This window comes from Artemia franciscana, chromosome 2, assembly GCF_032884065.1.
Source record: "Artemia franciscana chromosome 2, ASM3288406v1, whole genome shotgun sequence".
Classification (NCBI taxonomy): domain Eukaryota; kingdom Metazoa; phylum Arthropoda; class Branchiopoda; order Anostraca; family Artemiidae; genus Artemia; species Artemia franciscana.
The window spans coordinates 15,027,178-15,047,878 of NC_088864.1; the positions used below are offsets into that span (position 1 = coordinate 15,027,178).

Sequence of the window (20,701 nt, forward strand, 5' to 3'; positions counted from 1 at the left end):
TGATCGGATCTTAATGAATTTTGATATTTAGAAGGACTTTGTGACTCAGAGCTCTTATTTTAAATCTTGACCGGAATTAAGCCTCTTATTTTACTTTTTAAATCAATCTATTGATTCATAGAATTTTGTTAGAGCTCATAGCCTACCATATGATCTCTTGGCTCTTAGCTCTTCTCGTCTCGTCACAAGTGCCATATGAGCTCTTAGCTCTTGTTTTACTCTCTTGAAAAATTTACGATGCCTCTCATGATGTGCGTGTAACTCAACCCCATTCAGTTTAACCCATGTTTTACTTAACGTTCATTGAAATATGCCTATGAATAAATGTTAGCTAGCGCTGATTAGAATATCAAAATTTGCCATTTGTATAATAAACATTTATTAGCTGAGGCCTCAAAAAGGAAACACGCTAAAAAGTCAAAGTAGTGCCCTTAGATCCTTATTTCATGATGTTTTCAACAGTAGTGGTTTTAAGCGTCATAATCTGGGGGGATGTAAGGCATTGCTTTAGAAGAGCGTAAATATAAAATAAAAGAAATTAAATGTCTGATGTAAGGACAAACGCCCCCCCCCCGTCTGCTTCCGGGGCCTAAAACTATCAGTGTTCTTCGTTTAGTTTTTTCTGAAAACGCATGCCTTCCCTGATGGTCCCACAAAGAGACTCAGGACAAATAAAAGAATAAAAGAAAACCTAATACAATGAAATTTTGGTTTTAGGATATGCAGCATATTCCCTGTAATTATTTATATTGTTTCCTGTATTTATTCCTGTATGGATTATGTTTCCTTCCATTGTTATCGAAATTTAAAACAATTTCCTGTTTTTCATCCAGCAATCTTGTTGAAATCTCTTGACTGAATGATTTTCCCCTGGTCACGAATGCGAGAAAATCTCTTAAAAAGATATAATACATCAAGAGATACAAAACAACGAAAAAATATATTATTAGGGCTAATGTGAGACCACCAGGGGGAATAGCGCATTTTAAGAATAGTGACCATGTTACTTGGAAAAAGTATAAAATCAGGAATCTAATCATAATACTCCTGTGCTAGTAACACGTTTACTTTAGAAGCGGTCATTCAATAAAAGGATATCAGTTTACAATTGGAACTGTCAAAAAGGAAATACTATAAAATTTTAAGAACAACTCCTAAATTCTAAAAATTCCTAAAATACTTACTTATATCATTCCTAAGAGTGCTTCTCTTTACTCTGCCCCCCATGTACAAATATAAAGCCAAAATTATATATTTTCCGTTTCATGATTTCGTCGGCGTTACTTCAAGAAACAAAAATAAAATGCAGGGGAAATATATGATTTGTATTTACACATTAGGGGGAGGGGGAAAAACTTTTTGTTTAACTCAGTGATGAGATAGCTGAGAAGTAAACATATATTTAGAATTAGAATTTCATCCTGGATCAGAATGTATTAGGCATGTGCGTCAGAAATGAACCTTACCCTCCCCCCTCATGTACAAATATATACTCGAGTTCTAGACTATATATGCACTGAATTCCCAGTAGACTAAGTCACTCTTTCTCAAAATTGATTTAACAATGTGTCAAAATAATAGAAAATTTATTTCATATATATAATTCATGGTATGTACTTTTGCATTTGGGGTGGGGGTGGGCGTAAAGTTCATTTCCAACACAAATGAATGATACATATAAAATTCAGGTTAAATTTCTCATTATAAAGGTATGCCTATTTCTTAGCTTTCTCATTGGTCAGTTAATCAGAAAGTTTACCATAATGTAGCTAAAGTGGTTTTTTGAATGATTTAAGTAGCCTAAGTATTTCAGAATTTTTTTAAAAGTTATTTTCCAGAATGCTATGGTATTTCCTTCACAGCAAACCCAACTGTACACTTATACCAATAAAATTTTATCAGAGCTAATACAGAAGTACCCAATTTATATTTAGTTTATTAATTGTGTAATTTGTTAAAAAAAAGAACAACTCACTTGGCTTCATATCCGTCCATTGATCCCTTGGTATGCGAACATCATCGTAATTAACATCAGCATAAGCAAATATCAAACGGATGAGTTCAGCTCGTCCTTTAGCATTGAAATAAATCAGCTTATAATGGGTCATTTTCACTCTCTTCCCTTTGACCTAAGCTAGACAATGAACCAGACAGGACTGAATCTCTCTGAAATTTGTTTCAATGACATTATTAGCCGAAGCCGATTTGAGTTGCTATTGCAAAATCTTCGGTCGATTTCATTGTCGTGTTTGAAATATCAGATTCGGATTGTGGAAAAATCAATAAAATGAAGAAGCAATACATTTTTGACGACAATGGAAAATAATACGACAGAAATGAAATATTTAGCAAAACTGTTCCCAGATCAATTTTTAGCACTTGTTAATTAAACAAATCACACACGCTTAGATTAGATATCAGAAAACCGATTTTATAGCTAAACAGACAAGTGAAGGGTGATAGAATGCACTTGACTTGCACAATTTGGGTTACATATTTGCACATTAGGGAGATGGATGGGGTGGGGTTAAGACAGGTAATACGTAAGGTTCAAATATTTCCCCCCTAATTTGCAAAATATAGCCCAAATATTATATACACTAAAGGTTATGTGAATATTATGAAGCAGTTCGTTGTAACGAACTGTAGTAAAGAGCGACCCGGCTCAATAGCAACCAAAAAAATGGAATTTTGATATCAATAGCAACATCAAAAGAATTGCATTTTAATGCTGATTTTAAATATATAAGTTTCATCAAGTTTAGTCTTACCCATCAAAAGTTAGGAGCCTGAAAAAATTTGCCTTATTTAAGAAAATAGGAGGAAACACCCGCTAAAAGTCACAGAATCTTAACGAAAATCACACCATCAGATTCAGCGTATCAGAGGACCCCTACTGTAGAAGTTTCAAGCTCCTATCTACAAAAATGTGGAATTTTGTATTTTTCGCCAGAAGGCAGATCACGGATGCGTGTTTATTTTTTTATTTATTTATTTTTTTTTCCCAGGGGTGATCGTATCGACCCAGTGGTCCTAGAATCTTGTGAGAGGGTTCATTCTAACGGAAATGAAAAGTTCTAGTGCCCTTTTTAAGTGACGAAAAAAAATTGGAGGGCACCTAGGCCCCCTCTCACGCTAATTGTTTTCCCAAAGTCAACGGATCAAAATCTTGAGATTGCCATTTTATTCAGCGTAGTCGAAAAACCTTATAACTATGTCTTTGGGGTCGACTTACTCCCCCACAGTCCCTGTGGGAGGGGCTACAAGTTACAAACTTTGACCAGTACTTACATATAGTAATGCTTATTGGGAAGTGTACAGACGTTTTCAGGGGGATCTTTTGGTTGAGGGAGGGGTTGACAAGAGGGGGATATGTTGGAGGAGCTTTCCATCGAGGAATTTGTCATGGGGGAAGAAAATTTAAATGAAGGGAGCGCAGGATTTTCTAGCATTATTTAAAAAAAAACAATGAAAAAATAAATATGAAAAGTTTTTTCAACTGGAGGTAAGGAGCAGCATTAAAACTTAAAACGAACAGAAACTATTACGCATACGAAGGGCTAACCTCCTCCTAATATCTCGCTCTTTACGCTAAAGTACTTTTATTGATTTCAACTATTTATTCTAGGGCTTTTGTGATTCAGGGGTCATTCTTAATGAATTGGGACAAAATTTAATCTTTAGTGTAAAGAGCGAGGTACTGACGAGGGGGTGAACCCCTCATATATGTAATAAAAACATGAGATTACAAAAGTTCGTTACTTAAGATAATTTATAAGTTACGTTTATCTTTTACTATTAAAAACATTCGTAAAAAATTAAAAGTTCTAGTTGCCTTTTTAAGTAACCATAAAAAATCGCAGGGCAACTAGGCTTCCTCCAACGTTCCTTTTTTTCTCAAAATCACTCGATCAAAACTATGAGAAAGCCATTTAGCAAAAAAAAAAATAAACTTGCAAATTCCGTGTTAATTATTCCTCTGCGGAGAGCCAAAATCAAAACATGCATTGATTCAAAAACGTTCAGAAATTAAATAAAAAACAAGTTCTTTTAGCTGAAAGTAAGGAGCGACATTAAAACTTAAAATGAACAGAAATTACTTCGTATATGAAAGGGGCTGCTTCCTCATCAACGCCCCGCTCTTTACGCTAAAGTTTTCGATGTTTTGAAAAGCAGTTGAGAGAAAGAGTCAAACTTTAGCGTAAAGACCGGGGCGTTGATGAGGGAGCAGCCCTTTTCGTATACGAAGTAATTTCTGTTCGTTTTAAGTTTTAATGTCGCTCCTTACTTTCAGCTAAAAAAACTTGTTTTTTTATTTAATATTTCAATAGGATTGATCTAACTTCAGTTCTTGTGTGTGTTTAATTTAATTAACAAGAACCAAATTTTTAGATATTATATGTTGATATAAAAAGATAAATATAGTAGATTATAGTAGTATCCCCTCAATACCTTTAATCACATCCCTATCCCGTCAGATCCCGGTCCCAATACTTTTTTGAAACTTCTTCAAGACACAAGTGCATGTTACGCAACAAATAATGTTTTCTAAGAGATGTAGGTACAAGTTACGTAACAGAAAATGTTTTCTAAAAGACACCGGTGCATGCTACATTATTGGGCATGTTTTTTAAACAAAGCTTGTTTTAATTACTTAAAACATAAAGGTGTAGGGGAAACCTTCAGGGTCCAACCAAATCGGGATTTGTTTGCTTGTTACACAATAAGCTGTGGGTGTTATCAAATAGATAGGGTTTCTTTTTGGTTGATACGTAATAGGTTTGGTTTACTATTGATTTTTACGTAAAAGGAATTGATAGAGTCCGGTAGTCAAACGGGAAATCCCAGGTTGTAACTAAGAGGGGGCAAACACGTGGGTGCTATGTAATGAATGTGCACACGTGAGACGTGACGCAATCTTGCGTGACTTGATAGATTTATTGGGGTGACGTAATCCTAAGTGACATGGTAGATTTATTGAGAATGACGTAATGACAGAGCCCACGTGATATGTTACGTAATGAAAATGCATACGTGGAGTGTTACGTAATACTTTAAGATGTTTTTCTTCTTCAGGATTTCATTTTATTTCAATGCATTTTTTCTCAGGGAACCAGAAAAATTATCTCAGTCCAGTGGTTCGTGTTTTACAAGCCAAACTCAAAGTGATACGTCATCTCAATTCATGCCATCGTCCCACACTATGACTGGCCCTCTGGGACCGTCTAGCACCACCTCATAATTCCTAAGACATTTTCAGATATTTTCTTGTTGAAAGTAATGAATTAAATCCATTGCCTCATGTTTTCGCAACCCAACCCTCCGTGATGCACCACGTCAATTCAAACCACCGTGCCAAACTATGATTGCCCTTCTGGAACCCTCTTGTACCCAAATTCATTCCTAAGCCATCCTACAGTTATTTTTATAATGAAATAATGATTTAAATCCATTGGTTCGAATTCTTGCAAGCAACATCAACGGTGTTACACCTTGTCAATTCACACCTCCGTGCCACACTATGACTGGCCTACTAGCACCCTCCGGGTACCCCTAATTATACCTAAAATATTTCAGATTTTTTTTGTTAAAAACCATGCATTAAATTCATTGATTCATGCTTTAGCAGCTTTAACCTCTGTGATGCACCATTCCAATTCACAACACTGTTTCAAACTATTGCTGGCCCTCTAGCACCCTCTGACAATCCCTCACCATTCCTAAGACAGTTTCCTTACATTTTCTTGGAAAAAAATCTCAGATTAATCTGTCAGCTCATGTTATTTAAGGCCAAACCTTTGTGATACACCCCGTCCTTTCACGTCCCCGTGCCTCACTATGATTGGTCCTCCAGTACCCTCTGACAACCCTCATCATTCCTAATACATTTTTAGATATTTTTTTAAAGGCGATCGCCAATCCCGCTTCCCCACTTATAAGCCCCTGCTACAGTGGCTCTACCTCTAACTCTGCTGGCTTCCGCCTCGGTTCAACCAATTCCAGCTCCCACTATGCCCACTCCAATTCCAACTCCAAATCTGGCTTCATTTGCGTCAGGTTTAATTCCCTCACTTCTGCTCCCAGTTCCATAATTCCGAACCCACAAATTACATTCCAAGTCCCACCAATCTCAAAATTCTGTATGCGGCTGCCTCCATGGTACTTTATGGCTGGTCATCAACCGTAGATAGCTTATTATACGTTTTTGATTAGTATCGTTTTTACATTGGAAGGATTAACGCTCATATCTTATTTTAAAATGTGAAGGTGGAATGTTCCAAGGAAGTGAGCGCACAAGACAAAGCTATCTTTTCATTGAATGCTGACACTGAAAAATATTTGAATTATGAAACAAGTGCTAATGGGGATCTTATTGGAAATATGTTGGGGCGTTGTCATGACAGTGAGGCGTAAAATTCTGTTGAAATACAGGACATAGAATTTAAAACAATTTTTTGTATAAGCCTTTCCTTATTCCCACAACATGTAAAAGCCAGACCAAACCATGCCCATCAAGACAAAGCCGTAGAAATCCAGGCAAACTCGTAGAAATCATGACCAAACTGTAGAAATCGAGGGCAACCTCTAAAATCAAAACCAATACATAGAAATCATAACCAATGCATGGAAATCCATATGAATTCATAAAAATCAGGGTCATATGTAGAAACTGTAGAAATGCCCCCCTTAGTTACACCCGAGGATTCCCCCTTGACTAGTGGACTCTAACACGTTCTATTACGTGACAACCGAAAGTAAACAAAACCTGTTATGTAACAACCAAAGACAAGCACTCTCTATTAGGTAATACACAAAGTCTATTACGTAAAAAGCAAATAAATCCTGAATTGGCGGGGCCTCTGAAGGCCTCGCCCTACACCCTTAAGTTTTTAAGGAAGTAACACACACCGTTCGCTTAGAAAACATTCCCTATTACATAAGATGCAATGCTGTCTTGAAGAAGTTTAAAAAAGTGTCAGGACTGGGATTTCAAAGGATATAGATGCGTTCAAAGGTATTAAGGGGATAGGTCTTTGTGTAGAGGGATATTGCCCATTATGATATAGATTTAAGCAAACAAGACTCGATAAAATGGATTTTTGGTGATATTTGCTAACAGTAAGGCAAGAAAATTAGCAAAACCAAACCCGGAATAACCTAGATTTGGATTTATGTGTTGATATTACAAGATAAAGCATAAGACTGGAAATGAGGCTATTGAGAGAGAAGCATGTTAAGGAAAAGATTCGGACTTCACAAAATTGCAGGACAATTGTAGTATGCATATTTTGAAGATGCTTTTACTATATCCCCCCCCCCCGTTCCAAATGTCCCAACATGGAGCCAAAATTTTACAGTTACTGTGTGTTTTTTTCGTTTCTTATTTCCACCTGTGTTGATTCAAATTATGGATACACGGGTTAAAACAAGAGTGGTGTATGGTATAATGCATTTCAAATATTTAATTTGGGCTATATATTTGCATAGGTTGGGGGTAAAGTGCAGTGGAAACCCCCTTCAAAATTCCCTAACTACATTTTTTGGATATTATGAAGTAAGAATTGATCTTTTACATATGTTTCCTTCTCAATTGTCCTAATTTTTGGCTTTTATCACGATAAATATAGTAGGTAATATTAAAAAACCGTCCTTTAAACTAAGCACCTGCAGTAAAACTTGTTGGCGGAGAGGAATATTATATTTCTGGCTACATTTTTTGATATGTTGACTTCTCACTAGCCCCAATTCTTGGCTTATATGACGGTAAATATGGTAGTTAATATTAAATAGCTGTGCTTCAAACTAAGCACATGTAGTGAGACTTGTTGGCGGAGAGGGATGTGATCGAAATGATAGAAAAAAAAACTAACTATGAGATTCTAGAATTATTAGTCTTGAGAAGGTAATTATCAGAGTCTGAGCTGGTCTTTAAGGAAGTTTTGGAATTTTGTTTAAAGTTATATTCTATTTTCATAAAATCTTTCAAATTTTACTAGTAGGATAGAAGTGGAAGTAAGACATTGCAAATTCTTCCAGGCCCATATTTTAGTACTGGATTTGAAATATAGGAAATTGAGCCCTATTGTCACTGGTTGTTAGTTTGGAGGTCAAGGGTCCCATCTCTGCAAGCTCATTCAGCTTTGTACCAACTCTAAATGGGTACCTGGAGAAATCTGGGGGAAAATACGCGAAGCGTCGGGTGATTTGCACTCAGCCACGCATTGCACTCGCGGCCAAAGGCCTGTTCACTAGGCGAAAGGGCTAGTTGCCATCGAATCACTTTCGATTATTAAAAAAAGAATCGGCTATGAGATCGGAGCGTGCGCAACGCAGACCATTGGTCAGAATGCAATTTTTTATTTTATTTATTTTTTTAATAGAGAGCAAGTCCTGTTTATAAGGAAATGGTTGAGATTGGCTCTTATAAATCCTTCCCTGGGCTCTAATTTGGGCTATATTCTTGAGTTATACTTTATTTTGTGAAATTCTAGGTGATGGACTTTTAGTTATTTTGAAAGCAGCTGCGTTCTATGAATGAAGCTTTCAGAAATGTGTGTACTTTTAAAAAAGTTATTTGCATTGCAAAATAAAATTCTAATATGGCTTGAAATCTTACCCTAGTCGTTTGGATAGCTTTCTCAAAACCAAAAGTCAAAAGTTTCATTTACCAAACTCAGTTACTTTCCAAAATAGCACCAAACCCACCTTTTAGAATGTTAGCCTATCTATTAATACAGAAATTATATATACCTGTAATTATTACAATTCCAAATCAATTCCACCTTTTACAGGAACGCTCTTTGTCAGACTATACGTCATTATATGTTCTTGGCACAAACCCCACACTTCTTTGTGACCAGTAAGATTAGAATTGGAAGAGTCTCTGTTAATGGTCGTTATTTTTTTAAATGCAAGGAAAAATAGATTGAAGTTTTCGACAATGAGAGCTTACCCCCCATTAGAGAGGGATGTCGTCTCTTTCAACCCCCACTAGCCAATTAGATTATGATTAGTTCTTGATTTAAGGAAAAAAGAGGTATAAAATATGGCGGATAGTTATTTCCCTTAATGACATAAAGTCTTCATACATGTTTTTTTGTCAAGTGTTTCAAATAATTCTACTTGGGGGGGGGGAGGAGACTGAGGTAAAGGGGAATAATAAACTATTTATATACGTGAATATTTCTCTTCTTCTGAGTTTAGGAGTTATTTGTAGGCCTTTTTTAAGGAAAACACGTAGGCCTAAACAGGGGGGAGTGGGATTCAGTCTGGCATCTTTAACACCCAAAACAAAATCTCAAAAATTTGGCAACTGAATCCGTACCTCGTATCTGCTTACAATACACAAACTTTTTCACCCCCACTAAAATGATTACGCCGTCACCGCAAAAACATAGCTAGGCATGCATCATAGTAGCAACAATAGAAGTAGTAGTGGTATTAGTAGCAGTAGTAATAGTGGTAATAGTTGTATTAGTAGGCCTAGTAGTAGTAGAAGTAGTAGCAGTAGTACTAGTAGCAGTAGTAGTACAAGTAGTAGTAGCAGTAGTAGTAGTAGTAGAAGTAGAAATAGTAGTAGCAGTAGTAGTAACATGCAGTAAATGCCTTTTCCTTAATGTAACATTTCCCTCAATATACCCTAAAAGTTTCAACTGAATAAACTAAGTTGTCTCTGAGATATTGCTGATAATTTTACATTATTTTTTTTTAGATAAGCATAGTCTTTTCAATTTCCAAATTTTCATTTGCAACACTTAGAAAACAAACAGATCTTGAAATATTTTAATTTTTGTTCGGTTGTACATTACGCAAATAAAACTCAGGAAAAAAAATATTTGCGTAGAAATCTACGGAAAAAGTAGATATTATTATACAAAACAATGGTAAACATTATTCCCTTCATGGAAATTTTCTTCCCCCATGATAAATTCCTCCAAGGAAAGTTCCCGCAACATCTCTCCTTCTTCTTACCCCCCCCCCAAACCAAAAAAAACCTGAAAACGTCTGTGCACTTCCTGCACTTCCAAATAATCATTACTATGTGTAAGCACTGGTAAAAGTTTGTAACTTGTAGCCCCTCCCAAGGGGACTGTGGGGAGTAAGTCGTCCCCAAAGACATAGTAATAAGGGTTTTCGACTACGCTGAATAAAATGGCTATCTCAGAATTTTGAACCGGTGAATTTGGGAAAATAAATAGGGTGGGAGGGGATTGGGTCTAGGGGGCCTCCAATTTTTTTTGATCACTTATAAAGGGCACTAGAACTTTTCATTTCCGTTAGAATCAATCCCCTCGCAAGATTCTAGGACCATTGGGTTGATACGATCACCCCTGGAAAAAAAAAACAAAAACAAAAACAAACAAACAAATAAACATGCATCCGTGATCTGCCTTCTGGCAAAAAATACAAAATTCCATATTTTTGTAAATAGGAGCTTGAAACTTCTACAATAGGGTTCTCTTATGCGCTCAATCTGATGGTGTGATTTTCGTCAAAATTCTATGACTTTTAGTGGTTGTTTCCCCTATTTTCTAAAATAAAGCAAATTTTCTCAGGCTCGTAACTTTTGATGTGTAAGACTAAACTTGATGAAACTTATATATTTGAAATCAGCATTAAAATGCGGTTCTTTTGATGTAGCTATTACAAAATTCCATATTTTAGAGTTTTGGTTACTATTGAGCCGGGTCGCTCCTTACTTACAGTTCGTAACCACGAACTATTTGATTAAATAAAAAAAAGTTTTTTTTTAATTTTAAACAGTTCGTGGTAACGAACTGTAGTAAGGAGCGACCCGGCTCAATAGCAACCAAAATTCTAAAAAATTTGCCTTATTTTGGAAAATAGGGAAACAACCACTAAAAGTCATAGAATTTTAACGAAAATCACACCATCAGATTGAGCGTATAAGAGAACCCTACTGTAGAAGTTTCAAGCTCCTATTTACAAAAATATGGAAATTTGTATTTTTTGCCAGAAGGCAGATCATGGATGCATGTTTATTTGTTTGTTTGTTTTTTTTCCCAGGGGTGATCGTATCAACCCAATGGTCCTAGAATCTTGCGAGAGGGTTCATTATAACGGAAATAAAAGGTTTTAGTGCCCTTTATAAGTGATCAAAAATTGGAGGGCACGTAGGCCCCCTCCCAACCTAACTATTATCCCAAAGTCACCTTCAAAATTTTGATCCGTTGACTTTGGAAAAATTATTAGCATGGGAGGGGGAAACACCCCCTAAAAGTCTTATAATCTTAACAAAAATCAACAATCAGATTCAGCGTATCAGAGAACCCTACTGTAGAAGTTTCAAGCTCCTATCTACAAAAATGTGGAATTTTGTATTTTTTTGCCAGAAGGCAGATCACGGATGCGTGTTTATTTGTTTGTTTGTTTGTTTTTTTCCCCAGGGGTGATCGTATTGACCCAGTTGTCCTAGAATGTTGCGACAGGGCTCACTCTAACGGAAAATAAAAGTTCTAGTGCCCTTTTTAAGTGACCAAAAAGATTAGAGAGAACCTAGGCCCCCTCCCACGCTAATTATTTTTCCAAAGTCAACGGATCAAAATTTTGAGGGTGACTTTGGGAAAATAGTTAGGGTTGGAGGAGGCGTAGGTGCCCTCCAATTTTTGATTACTTATAAAGGGCACTAGAACTTTTCATTTCCGTTAGAATGAACCATCTCGCAAGATTCTAGGACCATTGGGTTGATACGATTACCCCTGGGAAAAAAACACAAAAAAACAAACAAACAAATAAACATGCATCCGTGATCTGCCTTCTGGCAAAAAATGCAAAATTCCATATTTTTATAAATAGGAGCTTGAAACTTCTACACTAGGGTTCTCTTATACGCTCAATCTGATGGTGTGATTTTCGTTAAAATTCTATGACTTTTAGTGGTTGTTTCCCCTATTTTCTAAAATAAGGCAAATTTTCTCAGGCTCGTAACTTTTGATGTGTAAGACTAAACTTGATGAAACTTATATATTTGAAATCAGCATTAAAATGCGGTTCTTTTGATATAGCTATTGGTATCAAAATAGCCGGGTCGCTCCTTACTTACAGTTCGTTACCACGAACTATTTGATTAAATTAAAAAAGTTTTTTTTTTAATTTCAAACAGTTCGTGGTAACGAACTGTAGTAAGGAGCGACCCGGCTCTATAGCAACCAATAGATACCAATAGCTACGTCAAAAGAACTGCATTTTAATGCTGATTTTAAATATATAAGTGTCATCAAGTTTAGTCCTACTCGTCAAAAGTTACGAGCCTGAGAGAAATTGTGTTATTTTAGAAAATAGGGGGAAACACCCCCTAAAAGGCATAGAATCTTAACGAAAGTCAACAATCAGATGCAGCGTATCAGAGAACCCTACTGTATAAGTTTCCAGCTCCTATCTACAAAAATGTGAAATTTTGTATTTTTTGCCAGAAGGAAAATCCCGGATGCGCGTTTATTTATTTGTTTTTTTTTCCCAGGGTTGATCGTATCGACCCAATTGTCCTAGAATGTTGCGAGAGGGCTCATTGTAACGGAATTGAAAAGTTCTAGTGCCCTGTTTAAGTGACCAAAAAGATTAGAGAGAACCTAGGCCCCCTCCCACGCTAATTATTTTTCCAAAGTCAACGGATCAAAATTTTGAGATAACCATTTTATTCACCGTAGTCGAAAAGCCTTATAACTATGCCTTTGGGGACGAATTACTCCCCCACAGTCCCCGTGGGAGGGGCTACAAGTTACAAACTTTGACCAATGCTTACATATAGTAATGGTTATTGGGAAGTGTCCAGGCGTTTTCAGGAGGATTTTTTGGTTGGGGGAGGGGTTGAGAAGAGGGGGATATGCTGGGGGAACTTTCCATCGAGGAATTTGTCATGGGGGAAGAAAATTTCCATGAAGGGAGCATAGTATTTACTAGCAATATTTAAAAAACAACAATGAGAAAATAAATATGAAAAAGTTTTTTTCACCTGGAAGTAAGGAGCAGCATTAAAACTTAAAAAGAACAGAAATTATTACCCATATGAGTGGCTGACCTCCTCCTTATACCTCGCTCTTTACGCTAAAGTATTTTTAGTAATTTCAGCTATTTATTCTACGGCTTTTTTGATTCAGGGGTCATTCTTAATGAATTGGGAGAAAATTTAAGCTTTAGTGTAAAGAGCGAGGTACTGACGAGGGGGCGAACCCCCTCATATATGTAATAAAAACATGAGAATACAAAAGTTTTTTACGTAAGCTAATTTATAAGTTACGTACATCTTTTGCTAATAAAAAGATTCGTAAACAATTAAAAGTTCTAATTGCCTTTTTAATTAACCAAAAAATCGGAGGGCAACTAGGCTTCCTCACCCGCTCTTTTTTCTCAAAATTATTCGATCAAAATTATGAGAAAGCCATTTAGCCAAAAAAAAAAAAAAAAATATGCAAATTTCGTTTGAATAATTCCTCTGCGGAGAGCCAAAATCAAAACATGCATTGATTCAAAAACGTTCAGAAATTAAATAAAAAAAAAACAAGTTTTTTTTACTGAAAGTAAGGAGCGACATTAAAACTTAAAACGAACAGAAATTACTTCGTATATGAATGGGACTGCTTCCTCATCAACGCCCCGCTCTTTACGCTAAAGTTTTTTACGGTTTTAAAAAGAAGAGTTGAGAGAAAGAGTCAAACTTTAGCGTAAAGAGCGGGGCGTTGATGAGGAAGCAGCCCCTTTCATATACGAAGTAATTTCTGTTCGCTTTAAGTTTTAATTTCGCCCCTTACTTTCAGTTAAAAAAGCTTGTTTCTTTTATTTAAATTTAAAGTAAAGAGCAACATTAAATCTTTAAACAAACAAAAATTATTATGAAAGGGGTTGTCCCCTCCTCAACTGCTCGCTCTTTACGCTAAATTTTTTTTATTGTTTTAAAAAGTACAGTTGTGACAAAAAGTCAAACTTTAGCGTAAATAGCAAAGTGTTGAGGAGGGGACAGCCTCTTTCATATGCGGAGTACTTTCTGTTCGTTATAAGATTTAATGTCACTCCTTACTATCAGTTAAATAACCTCCTTATTTTTTTTTTATTTCTAAATGTTTCTGAATTAATGCAGGTTTTGATTTCGGCTCACCGTGCATGAATAATTAAAGCGAAGTGCGCATGGTAATTTTACTTCTTTTTTGGCTAAATGGCTCTCTTAAAATTTTGACTGGACCATTTTGAGAAAAAAAGAGTGGAAGAGGTGGCCTAGTTGCCCTCCAATTTCTATGTTACTTAAAAAGGGTACTAACACTTTTAATGTTATTTACGGACGCTTTAATTTGTAATAATTATACGTAACTTGCGAATTAACTTATGTAACGGACTTCTATGTTCGTATATTTTATACGTATATGAGGGGGTTCGACCCCTCTTCAATATCTCACTCTTTGGGCTAAAGTTTGGATTTCCTCCCAATTCTTTTCGAATGACCCCTGAATCACAAAGGGTTTAGTTAGAATAAATGGCTCTTATGAAAGTATTAAAAATTTCTATTGTAAAGAGCAAGATATTGAAGTGGGGGCCAACCCCCCTCATATACATGATAACTCCTGTTCGTTATATGTTTTAATGTTGTTCCTTACTTTCACTTGAAATAACTTGTTTTTTTTTTAATTTAATTTCCGATCGTTTTTTAAATAATGCTTGGAAATGTGGTGCCCCCTTCATGAAAAATTGTCTATCCCTATGAAAAATTTCTCCATGAAACGATCTTCCCACGTAACCCCCTCCCCACCACCCCACACGAAAAAACCCTGCTGAAAACGTCTTTATACTTCCCAATAACCAATACTATTTTTAAACAATGGGCAAAGTTCATAACTTGCATTCCTTCCCCTGGGGACTATGGGGGATTGAGTAATACTCAAAGATACAGTTATAAGATTTTTAGACTATGCTGAACCAAATATCTAAAAATTTCGATCCGGTGACTTTGGGAAAAAATGAGCATGTGAGGGTGCCTAGTTGCCCTCCAATTTTCTTGGTCATTTAAAAAGGTATTAGAACTTTTAATTTTAGTTTGAATGAGCTCTCTCGAGATATTCCAGGACGAACGAGTCGATACGCTCATCCCTGCAAAAAAAAACAACAAAAAAAAACAAACAAACAGGCATCCGTGATCTTTCTTCTGGCAGAAAATACAAAATTTCACATTTTGCAGATATAAGCTTGAAACCTTGACAATAAGGCTACCTGATGCGCTGAACCTAATGGTGTGATGCTTATTAAGATTCCATGACTTTTAAGGGGTGTTTCCTTTTTTTTGAAAATAAGGCGAATTTTTTCAGACTCGTAACTTTTGATGGGTAAGACCAAAATGGATGAAATTTATATATTTGAAACCAGCATAAGAATCAAATTCTTTTGATGTATCTATTGTTACCAATTTTTTCCATTTCTTAGAGTTTTTGTCCCTACTGAACAAGTAGCTCCTTACTTATAGTTTTTTACCATGAACCGTTTGATAATGAGAGAAAAAATTAGATGGCTAGGGCACATCATGCACTCTGATCAGCTTAGAATACATTTTTATCCCTTGACAATTAAAGAAATCGACCAGAAACTAATGTAGGAACACTTAAAAAGACCGTGTAGCAAGCCACAACCCGCAAAAACCCATTTTTGCTGAAGTACCGAAAATTGATGTGTGGCAGGTAAATTTTGGCCATTGTAGCACTTTAGGCACTGAAATTAAAGAGGATCATTAAGTCAAAGACAAGCAGAAAAAAATCCAAAAAATTATTCAAGCTTAAAAGTAGCAAAAATTACTGTCAACAACTAAATGGGATCCAAAACAAACATAAATTAAAATCAAACTTAAAATAATAGGTGGAGGGGGTTGATGCGTCGGTCTTAAACTATATAAAATCTTATTAGCAATTATACAGTTTTTAACTCTGTTTATTATAATTTGGGTGCCATAATTTTTGGGAGGGGAGTAGGGGGAGAGCGTTGAATTCTCAGAGTATAAGTATTGGGTAGCAATGTGATTGTTTATTTGTAAAGTTACTGGAATATTTCTACTACTACTGTTATTGCTACTACCACTCCAAATTCTGTTTTTACCAAAATTCCTTTCTACCAAAATTCCGTTTTTCAGAGTTTCGGTTACTATTGAGCCAGTTCGCTCCTTACTTGCAGTTCGTTACCACGAACTGCTTGAAAATGAGAGACAAAATGAGATCGCTAGGGCAAATCATGCACTCCGATCAGCTTAGAATACATTTTTATAAATTTACATTAAGAAAATTTAACCAAAAACTAATGTATGTACACTTAAACAGACCGTGGCGCAAGCTGCAACCCACAAAAACCCATTTTTAATGAAGTACCAAAAATCGCTGTGTAGCAGGTAAATTTTGGCAATCGTGGCACTTCAGGAACTAAAATTAAAGAGTCGGTCTTAAACTACTGAAAATCGTATTAGCAATTATACAGTTTCGAAACTCTTTTTGTTTGAATTCGGGTGCCATAATTTTTGGGAGGGGAGCAGGGGAACTAGGTTTAACTCTCAGAATATAAGTATTTTGTAGCAATAGGATCGTTTATTTTTAAATTTTCTGGTGCAGACAAGTTTTCAAAATGAAAACCAAGAATTGAAAGGTTCTATAGAGTATACCAGAAACACCACAGAGATATTCTAAAATAACTGATGTGCTAATATACAGGATTACTTGGAAAAAAGATACTTGGAGTTACAGTTCCTTCATGAAATTAGGCAAAGATCGTCTTGAGACTTTAGTAGTAAGGCCATAGGTACTCCCATGGTCAACATCATTAGCATATCCGGTTACTATTCCTGTAACAGGGCCGACGACTGCATAATTTGCATAATTCCACGAGAATATCACTTGCATATATCCATGAGTTCCTAGCAACCAGCCGCAGCAAACAGATCTAATTTAAGATTTTTTTGGGCTTAGAACTTTTCGGGATTAGGATGTTTTTTGATTTCGAATTTATTGTACTCAGAATGTTTTGAACAAAATTTTTTGGGCTTAGAATTTTGTTGGACTTTGAATTTTTTGGGATTTAAAACAAGAATTTTCAAACAAGCTGGTTCAAAATGTTTTGTACTATGTTTTGAACAAAGCTCGATAAAGATAAGCTTCTTTCAATCAAGTGTGATTCAAAATGCTTTTTACTTTGTTTTGCTCAAAGCTCGATGAAGATTCATTTCTTTGAAACAAATTTCTGGTTCTAAATTTTTTGTGCTCTGTTTTCACAAAATTCGATGAAGATACATTTCTTCGAATCAAATGCGGGATTCAAATTGTTTTGTCCTCTGTTTCGTACAAAGCTCAATGAACATACTTGTATTTGAATTAAATGTATGATTCACAATATTTTGTAATCTGTTTTGCACAAAGCTCGATGAAGATAAATTTTCTTGAATCGAATGTGTGATTCAAAATGTTTTGTACTCTGTTTTGCACAAAACTTGGTGAAGATATGTTGAATCAAATGTGTGGTTCAACATGGTTTGTACTCTGTTTTGCACAAAACTCGATGAAGATTTGGACCGTATGTCCAAAATGATGGCGTTTCCAAAATGATGAAGATGTGTGTTTCAAAATGTGTTCTGCTCTGTTTTGCACAAGCCTCGATGAAGGTACGTTTTCTTGTATCAAATGTGTGGTTCGAAATCGTTTGTACTGTGTTTTGCACAAAACTCGAAGATACGTTTCATTGAATCAAATATGTGATTCAAAATGTTTTGTAATCTGTTTTTTGCAAACTTCGATGTACGTTTCTTTGAATCAAATGCCTAAATGTGCTTTTGTGTCTGAGCGGGTGTTTTCTTTTTTCCGTGTCTTTCTTAGTGTTCTTGCGTGTCTAAATCTGTGTGTTTGTATATGTTTCTGTGTCTCTCACTCTTTGTGCCTGTGTGGTTGAGTTGGTATTTACTTTTTTCTCTTTTTGGGCTTGTGTGTCTGACTCTGTGTGTGTTTGTATTTGTTTTGTCTTTCTCTCTCTCTCTCTCTCTCTGTGCCTGTGTGTCTGAGTAGATGTGTGCTTGTTCCCTTGACTGTCTTTGTCTTTCTCTCTATCTCTGTGCTTGTGTATCTCAACAGGTCTTGGCTTCTCCCCATATCTCTCTTTTTGTGTTTTTGTGTCTGAATTTGTGCCTTGGTATGTGTTTTTGTTTCTTTCTCTCTCTCTGTGCCTTTGTGTGTAACCGAATGTTTGATCATCCCTGTTTCTGTCTTTGTGTATTTGTATGTGTCTTTGTCCTTCTCACTCTCTGCATCTTTGTGTCTGAGCGGAGGTTTGCTTGTTTCTTTTGTGTGTTTGTGTGTCAGACTCTGTTTGTTTGTATGTATTTTTTCTGTCTCTCTCTGTGCTGTGAGTCTGAGCAGATGTTTTCTTCACCCCGCCTCTGTCTTTGTGTGCTTGTGTATCTGACTTTGTGTGTTTGTAGGTGTTTGCATCTCTCTTTCTCTGTGCCTCTGAGTCTGAGCGGCCGTTTGCTTGTCTCTTTCATTCTTTTCCTATGTGTCAAGAGCGGCTGTCTGCTTGTCCCCATGTCTGTGTTACTCACCAAAAAGTACGAGCTTGAGATTTTACCTGATTCTCAAAAAAAGTGAAAACATCCCCTAAAAGCCAAGGAATCTAAATAAAAATCTCACATTAGATTCAATGTATCAGCAAACTGTTCTGTAGGAGTTTTAAGGTCCCATATTCAAAAATGTGCAATCTTACATTTTTTGCCCTAAGAAAGATCACAGATGCGTGTTTGTTTTTTTTGTTTTGTTTTTTTTCTTGGGGTGATCATATCGAAATAGTAGTTTTATATGACCGCGAGGAGTGCATTCAATTTTAAATTAAAAGTTCTAGTGCTCCTTGAAGTGACCAAAAAGATTGGAGAGTAAACAGTCCCCTCCCATGCCTCTTTTTCCCCAAAGTTATCTGATCAAATCTTATAGTCATTTTTATCAGCATAGTTCAAAGATCCAATGGCTTTGTCATTAGGTTTAAAATACCCCCCCCCCCAACAGTCTGTGAGAAAACTGAAATACACTATGACTGAGCAGAAGTTTGTGTTGAAATATAGAAAAACCAGCATTAAAATGAGCAAATTCCAATTTCAACGTAGCAGAATAATATTATAGTCTTGAATAACACCTTCTAGCATTTCCTTTTCACCATGTGTTTGTGCACTTGGATTTTTTTCCTGGGTTGGATTTTGTTTTCCTTTCCTAAGCATTAAATTCTACCTTATTCTCTATTCTGACATGAATGAGTGACGCCAAGGGTTTTATTACTATTTATTTTGTTCGCTGGTTTAGGATAAATCTTCTATTAAATAATTATTTTGACGAGCTATTCAGCTGTTCATCGAGTTAATGGCTTCTTCTACGAAAGTGATTATCATTGCAAAAACTGGCTATTGATGGCCATACGACTTTCAGGGAGACGCTTTCATATCTTTTAAGTTTTTAGTACAGGTGTCTCAAGAAACGTCTAAGTATTGCCTCTATCGGAATTTCTCTGTGCAGGGGTCCCGTGTAAGCTGTCAGAAATTTTAGGGTTGAAGTCCTGGAAAGATTTATAGTCTTATTTTTTTCAATTTTTCAGTTGGAGTGTGATCATTCACGGATGACAGAAGACATTTCGAAAATATTGCCAAGACTTGTTGAGGCTCTTGGAGTTGCCGCCTCTCTCGGATGGGATCAAGATGTCGAAGTTACAGTTAAGCTGATTGAAAAAGTATCGGACACAGTGGCAAGGTGGGCCCAAAAAAATGGCGATTACACACACGTGTTGAGGTATGGTATTTATTACATTGGGAAAATAATGCATCTTGTGTCTTTTTAGCTATAGCAGCAATAAGATTTACGTTACTTTAAAAGTAGAGAATCATGAAAGACAACTCCAATTCTGCCTTGACATACGAAAGTGATAATAATTTATGTTAACTTAAAAAAGTTAACAATAATAATAGTAATAATCTTTATTAAATTCAGTAAGGGAAGCAAAGGCAGGATAAAAATAAAGAAAAGAAAATGACAGAATAAAACTTTTTTGCTGCCATTTGTCGTTCTTTCAGAAGTGGTTGGCAGCCCTTCAACACAGTATCGTACCTATCTATCGAAATATTTTTTCATGTGCATAAGAAAAAAGGTAGCTCTTACACATTGATTTTCTCCATCTTCGCTTTCAGACTTGTGTTCTTGATCAGGGGGTAGAAAAGCTAAATAGAGTCGTTGGGAATTATGGAGCCTGATTGGATTATCTAAAGGGACATTTTTGTAGCACACTTTGTCTTTTGTTCATAGTCGTGATATTATGACCAGGAAGGCTTTAATAATTTCTTTCTTTATCCTATTTATTTCAACTATTGTGTCTTGGCATGAATAATCCGTGGAAAAAATATTTCCGAGTCTGTTTTTGAATGTGGTAGGCATATATATCTTGGTAGTTCAGAAAACATAACCCTCTCATTGGTAAAGTTTCCCGTTCCACGTATTTTTCTCCTCATCAAATCTGCAGGTATTTTGTTAAAATCTTTGTTTTCTGAATTACTAAGAACATATGACAACGTGGAGCATCTGACACTGGAAACCAATATTTATGAGTTTTGTCATGAGACTTGGAAATTGGCTCATTATAACTCCTAGTGTTGGAATACTTGTTCCATCAGTTTCTAAGGACATCTTGAGATTTCGAAACTGAA

General features: G+C 35.9%; 2 protein-coding genes across 3 annotated transcripts in view; one reads left to right on the forward strand and one right to left on the reverse strand.

Annotated features, from left to right (window-relative positions):
* The window catches only part of LOC136037723 (glutathione S-transferase 1-like), a 28,723-nt gene extending 19,832 nt beyond the window's left edge, over positions 1-8,891 (reverse strand). Inside the window, exons 1-2 of the mRNA XM_065720495.1 lie at positions 8,752-8,891; positions 1,976-2,166 (exon numbers count right to left, since the gene is read on the reverse strand). Of these exons, the coding sequence (XP_065576567.1) occupies positions 1,976-2,108 (133 nt within the window). The 5' untranslated portion in view covers positions 2,109-2,166; positions 8,752-8,891. The remainder of the gene's footprint in view (positions 1-1,975; positions 2,167-8,751) is intronic.
* LOC136037710 (dynein axonemal heavy chain 10-like) overlaps positions 1-20,701 on the forward strand; it is a 205,826-nt gene that overhangs the window by 72,892 nt on the left and 112,233 nt on the right. The window contains exons 1-2 of one of the 2 annotated variants that reach the window (XM_065720486.1): positions 6,228-6,285; positions 19,603-19,793. In XM_065720486.1, the coding sequence (XP_065576558.1) occupies positions 19,624-19,793 (170 nt within the window). In that variant the 5' untranslated portion in view covers positions 6,228-6,285; positions 19,603-19,623. Of the gene's footprint in view, positions 1-6,227; positions 6,286-19,602; positions 19,794-20,701 lie in introns of those variants that run through there. The other variant, XM_065720475.1, reaches the window with a different exon arrangement.